General features: G+C 40.8%; 1 protein-coding gene across 6 annotated transcripts in view; it reads left to right on the top strand.

Moving 5' to 3' along the window:
- Positions 1 to 2,228: 2,228 nt before the first annotated feature.
- The window catches only part of LOC103482151 (kinesin-like protein KIF20A), a 53,366-nt gene continuing 49,023 nt past the window's right edge, over positions 2,229 to 6,571 (top strand). For 3 of the 6 annotated variants that reach the window (XM_017310980.1, XM_008438128.2, XM_008438129.2), the window contains exons 1-7: positions 2,323 to 2,790; positions 2,887 to 2,958; positions 3,201 to 3,320; positions 3,389 to 3,527; positions 5,240 to 5,424; positions 5,505 to 5,547; positions 5,728 to 5,873. In XM_017310980.1, coding sequence (XP_017166469.1) covers positions 2,686 to 2,790; positions 2,887 to 2,958; positions 3,201 to 3,320; positions 3,389 to 3,527; positions 5,240 to 5,424; positions 5,505 to 5,547; positions 5,728 to 5,873 — 810 coding nt within the window. In that variant the 5' untranslated portion in view covers positions 2,323 to 2,685. Of the gene's footprint in view, positions 2,791 to 2,886; positions 2,959 to 3,200; positions 3,321 to 3,388; positions 3,528 to 5,239; positions 5,425 to 5,504; positions 5,548 to 5,727; positions 5,874 to 6,571 lie in introns of all 6 variants that reach the window. The other 3 variants (XM_008438127.2, XM_008438123.2, XM_008438124.2) reach the window with 3 other exon arrangements.

Genomic DNA, 6,571 nt, shown 5'->3' with positions numbered 1-6,571 from the left:
ACAAAATGCAAGAATAAACTAAGAAACTAAAGTAAATACGGAGGAATAAACTGGTATGGCAAGATCTTTCGAGCAATAATTAATACAGTGGACAGTATGGCAAGAATAAACAGACACTATTTCCAGATAAAAGGTAAAATAATATTGTTGAAGTGCCATGGGCAGGAGCGCAACTTTATTCAGGTGGATGCGAAAACATAAATCGGCGCCCCCCACGAAGGAGCGTAGAAACATACGCTCGCCTCCCCCCCTCAGCCCCCTAACTCCCCTCCTCCAGACGCCGATACGTTTAGGGCAAAACTCGCTACATTTACCCCGTTATGTGCGCGAGGTGAAGGAGTGTAAGGCGCGCTGAAGTGTAGGGGAAAACATAATCGGTGCGCCGTTTCAAAACATCTACAATAATGATAGTAACATTAATAATAAAATAATTGTCAGTGCAAAGTAGCCTACAATTTTTTTGGTGGGGGGCGGTGAGGGACCTGGATAAAGGCTAGGGGGCGCTGGGCCGAAAAAGGTTGAGAAACACTGTCTTAAAGCTTGATTTAAAACACGGGTTTGGGCCGTTTTTAATCATACGCAGTCGTGGTGAGCCGCTATCAACATGCGTCTTTTTAAACCGTCCTACCGATACTCCACCGTCCTTAGGAGCAAAACACAGTTGAGGGAAGACGTATATACCAGACTGAACAGTGTCAGTGAGGATGAATGCAAGCAATTTTTAAGCGTCCATCATTACGCATTTTGCTGCTGTATGATTTTCAGACAGAAAGGATCAGGAGAGGAACACTCTGTCGACCCGTTAGAACCTAAAGAATATCGAGAATTAATGTCGGAAGAGTTCACAGCCCCTCCTTGAAGCATACAAGGCAGTCATATTAGCTTACTACATTAGCGGTAGCATCTCCTGGAAAATTACGACTTTACTAAGACTGCCTGTCTCAGTCTCACCTAAGACAACATACAAACAGCCCAGAAAGTCGCCACCCATCAGTTGTCTTTTTAAGATTCTAGACCTGGCGCAAGTGGTATTCCTTTTTGAAATAAAACACGGGAAAATTGGGTGTGGGACAGCCAAGAGAAGGGGGGAGGGGAGCGGGGGTCTAGGAGGTAGCGAGTACCAATACGCCAGCATTACATGGTGTAAGATTAACAACTGCCCAAACCCGTGTTTTAAATCAAGCTTTAAGATAATGTATGAAACTTCTCGCGCAAAATAAAATATACTAGAGAATTATGAAAGCATTAAATCCACCTTTGGGTTTGCGTTCGCCTCCATGATTGCTGGCTTCGGTGATGCTGGTATTTCTTCAATATGACACTTGGGTCATGTGATTGGCAATCTGACAACGATTGCTAATGTCTGTGACCTGAAGTAACCTTGCCATTTTTGTACAGCGAATTTTTAGACGCTGAATTTGAGACAGCGAATTTGAGCAAGTTTAATTTTTAGGACACTGAAAATATTGCATTTGAATTTTTAAATGTTTAATTTTTTATATGCTGAATTTTTTAACACTGAAAAAATATATATATTGAAAATTTCATCACTTTGAAATAGGAATGTGAATTTTTTTAACAAATGAAAATTGCAAACATGTACAAATAATTACACAGAATTTTTTTTAATTGAAAAAGTAAGCACAAATATACAACATTCAAGTTTCAGATGCATTTTTTATTCAAATTCTGATGGCACATATTTACTTCCATAGAAACCCTGTATTTAAAATTTGCCATAGTTTCAATAGGTTGGCCAACGAGTGAAACTGGAACCACTTTCAGGTATTGTTTATGTCATTTAATTAGCTCTACTTCCTTAAGAAAATTAAAAGGCATGGTGTTTTGTGAGGGACTTTATTTTTTGCGGTTCCAGTTATGCGAGAATTAATAATAAATAATAAAAACTTTGGTATTCTGATTTAGTAATGTATTTATATTAGTTGTCCTACCACACCACGCCACTAGAGGCAGTAGCAGGCCCGAAAAGATGCAAAAAAAGAGCAGATTTAGAAGTACACAGAAAGCACCGGAAATTGTTAAAAACTGTGAGCTGCACTGAAGTAAATAAAAGAGAGAAGTTCCAATACATGCTGAGAGATAAACTCCTTCCTAAAGATGAAGCTATATCACAGATTTCAAAAGAAAATGAAAACGGGAGACCGCGGATTTGCTGCAGCGAGGTCCTCAGAGAAACCTTGACGTGAAATCTCGCGAGATTTTAAACTATGGCGCTGAGGAGTTGAGTGACGCCTCTTTCGGGGATTGGTCCGTTTGTTCCAGTTTAAACGTTGGCCGCGCAGCTGTTAATAACAGGTTGGCTATTGCTAACAACAAAGAACGGATCGTAAATTTCTTTTCAGGTTTATTTTTCTTTTGGTATTTCTTATTATTGATTTTATGAGCTGTTTGAAGCATCTGGTAATCTCTGAGATATTTTTCTGGCCTTCTGTTTACGGGTAATTTAAAACCTGAACAGAACTCAGCTGAAATTTAGTCCAATTTTAAATGTCTACAGTTGACCTCCTAGCTGATACAGCTTTGGATCTGCATCATATGATTTAAATCTTCAGCTATCGGCTGTTACCCTACGGTGTGTTTCGTTTCTAGATTTTGTTTTCTGAGTGTTTATGTGAACGGAATTCCCCCCTCTCAGGAGCGAGGAGTGATTGATTGTTCGCAAAGATGATGGAGTCATGTTTTACTGGGATACCGAAGAGAGTCGGACCAGTGTTGGTGGAGGACATCAAAAGAAACCTGCTGGGTGAATTAGAGGCTGTGGAACCACAGGTAGGTCCACCAGGCTTTCTGTGGTGATGAAGAGGACGCTAATGATGAAGATTGATGACAATCAAATTTCTCCTGGTTGGAAACGTTCATTCATAGACGGAGAACCTGCATGTGTACCTTAGAGTTCGGCCTTTTACTGCAACTGAAAGCGACAGCGGAGAATCCCAGGTAACTACAGAAAACCACTGTCTGGTTTAGCACCGCCAGGTTTATTTAAAGGTGATGAATTGATTTTGAAACTATTTTCTCAAGATCACAAATTTTATAAGTGAAATAATTTGCTGATGAGCTGGAAGCAGCATTTTACTGTCCCATCCAGCTCTGATTATAAAAGAGTCGGTGTTTTTGCCTAGTGATAACCTGGGTTCTGTGCCCAAGCTTGACTTCAGCAGCTGTGTTTTCTGCTCTAGGACTGTGTGACCATTGAGGGCTCCAACTCTGTGGTCCTCAGAGCTCCCAGGTTCTGTCAGCCGAATCGGCAGGGTGACAAGTCTCTCCCTCAGACTGCTCAGAGGTTCACCTTCACACAGGTACCAGTGAAATTCCTGTGCAGTTGGGGTCAGGAGGTGTTTTGTGTTCTTAATGTTGTCTTGTTTAGGTGTTTGGCCCCGAAGCCAGTCAGAGGACTGTGTTTGAAGGTTCAGTTCGTGGTTTGATCCAGGATACTCTGCAGGGAGGAAACTGTCTGGTGTTCACTTATGGAGTCACCAATGCTGGAAAAACCTTCACCTTCCTCGGTGAGCAATAGATTAAGCTGGCCAGACTTTCCACTGTACGTGAGACAATTTATCTGTGCCAATTTCCTTAATTTATGGAGATCACCAACTTATCCACTGATTTTATCTAGCTTGGCAAACGTGTAAGAATCAACCACTGCCCTCTTTTACTCTCGGTGAGAAAAGTTTGACTTACAGACCAGCCCTCCAAGTTATGTCTGCACGTTTACAATTAACAATAGTGACCCCACTGTTGCCAACTCAACAACTTTCTTGGTATATTGAGCAACATTTCAGACAAAAAAAATGGTATCGACCAAAATCGGAATCAGCAGATTAAGCTTTTTAAAAGATCGGTAATTGGCCATATAACTGCAATCTAGGCCTGTCACGGTAACACATTTTGCCGAGCAATTAATTGTCTAAAAAATTATTGCGATAAACAATAATATTGTTTCAAGACCTTTTGACACTGATTTAATGGAAATGACGTTGTGCGTGCGATTTCATGTACACTTAATTTTCAAAAGAACACAACACTGGAACTGATGAACTAAATAAACAAAACAACCAAAGACAAAAAAAATGGATTCTCAGTCTCCATTAACAAAAAACATACTTGAATAAAAACTAAACAACATAAAGCCAAAGTGGAAATAAGTTCTGCATTCAACCAAAAGAGTGCAGATTATGAAGTCTGTATACTATATTGGCCTTCAGTAATCACTAGATTTAAATAGAGAAGATGGGCACATCCGACTACCTAATGCAATAGTTCACACTACACGATTTTTTTGCCCCTATTTTCCCCTTATGACAATCTTATAATGTAGGCCAATCTAAGATTGTCGCTGGTGATTTTGTAACCAATCATCCTGCAGTGTGTGGTGTGTTACTGTAGATCGTCGTGGTCGCTCCGATCTAAATCTGGTTTTCCCCGACTGGGAGCTTAATGCTGAATGTGACAGGTAGCCAATCAGAAAGCGCAGAGCAGAATCCGCGCTTTCTGAGGGGAAATTACGGAGCGGAATCCCAAACAGCTGACAAGGCGCAACCCGAAGTCCAGCGGACATTGGAGATGATATGTGGAAACAACATAAATATTTATTCAACATTTCGTGCAAAGAATATAAAAATGACAAGGGGAGGTACTGGAGCCAAATTGCTACCGCAGTTGATAAACCCGGTAACTTTTCAGCTGTTCTTCATTAACGTGACATAAATAGGTTATAATGATTTTCATTCAGTCAGTCCGATGCATGTGGCGGACTCTAGCCACATGCATCACAGGTAGATAGTAAAGCATTGATTAATGCTTGATTTTAAAATTGGTTAACTGGACTTGTAGCCATTATTTTGTGCCCATGTGGCTGGACACCACACGGCACGATCGAACCGTTATACCTAGGATTTCTGTCGGCTAATGTGTCTCTCAGGGTTTGAAAATGGGTTGAGAATCGGCTGACAACTCGTGTCGTGTGCGCTGGACATTACACTAAGGAAATGAGGAAGGGAGGGTCAGTGGAGAGCACCGCAGTTGAGCCTTTTTTAATTCAGTATAAACAAGAGAAAGGGGGGGAAAAAGGCAGGAAGAGACGATAAAGTCAATAATTAAAATGAGGTCGATAGGTTTAATTTATTGTGCTATTAATTGATTTATTGTTTATCGCGACAGGCCTACTGCAATCAGTGCACTCCTATTCTCACCCTCTGACCACGTGTCTGTCTCTTAGGACCAGACCACAACTCTGGGCTGCTTCCCAGGTCTCTAGCAGTCATCTTTAACACCATAAAGGGACATTTGTACAGCCGCAGAGATCTGAAGCCTCAGCGGTGCAGAGACTTCAGCAGACTTACCCCCGATCAGCAGGCAGCAGAGATCAGCACCAAGAAGAACCTTCTGAGGCTGCTGAAAGAGGTTGGACATGAATTCTGTCATCATGAGTCAGACTAAGCAGGAGGTTTTCTTAAGATGTGCTCATGTCTTTTTATCTACAGAGCGACAAGAGTCTGACGACTGGGAAATCAGCTTCACTTGAAGGTCAGTGTTTGAAACATATTTTGGATTATTCCACGAGATCCAAAATGACTTCAAGGTTTCTTCCAGTGCCATGAAAGAGCTACAGTAGCCAAAGACACTCTGCACTTTTTAAATGTATCCATTACCTCATCTCTGTTTCAGAGCCAGCAAAGTGTAACCTGTTTGTGTTTTTGTGTCCAGGCTCCTCCGTCGGCAGCGATGGTAGCATGAGCAGCGTTGCTGAGGCAGACAACTTCTGTCTGGATATTCCGTCAACTATTCGCTTCTCTGTTTGGGTCTCATTCTGTGAAATCTACAATGAGAACATCCACGATCTACTGGAACAGGTAGCAAACTGGTGTTAAGCTCAAAGGGCACTGTAAAGTACATGGAGAAGCTGAGAAAGAAGAAGTTGATAAAATGACTAAACTCTTCCAAATGAAAACAACAAATTGAACATCTGATTAAAGTCATGTTCAGGCTTTCAGTGTGATTAGATTGCTGCTCTGCCTTCCAGTTTTCTTCTTAACTTTTGCTTTTGCATCGGTTACATTATCTCTGTGTGAAATGTAATCTCAAGAGATGGCTTGGATGCAATATTTTACAAAGCACACAACCAGTCATATTTTTAAAATATTTAGTAATATCAATACATATTTATATAAATATAAAAACACAAAATAATACAATCATAGAGAAACAAAGATGGTTAAACAATGATTAATATTGAATAATATGTATTAAACTACACATATTTATATGTACATGTAGGCCTGTCGCGATAAACGATAAATCAATTAATCGGACGATAGAAAAACCTATCGATCATTTTAATTATCGTCTCTTCCTGCCTTTTTTTTCTGTTGATAACGCGGAATGAAAAAGGCTCAGCTCCGGTGCTAGCCACTGACCCTCACGTCCTCATTTCCTTAGTCTAATGTCCAGCGCACATTACACGAGTTGTCGGCCCATTTTCAAACCCTGAGAGACACATTAGCCGACAGAAATCCTAGGTATAACGGTTCGATCGGGTTCGTCGTGCCGT

Source organism: Poecilia reticulata, linkage group LG19 (genome assembly GCF_000633615.1).
Source record: "Poecilia reticulata strain Guanapo linkage group LG19, Guppy_female_1.0+MT, whole genome shotgun sequence".
In the NCBI taxonomy this organism is placed as follows: Eukaryota; Metazoa; Chordata; class Actinopteri; order Cyprinodontiformes; family Poeciliidae; genus Poecilia; species Poecilia reticulata.
Note: the sequence above shows the minus strand (reverse complement) of the source record. Positions and strands in the feature narration are given on the sequence as shown.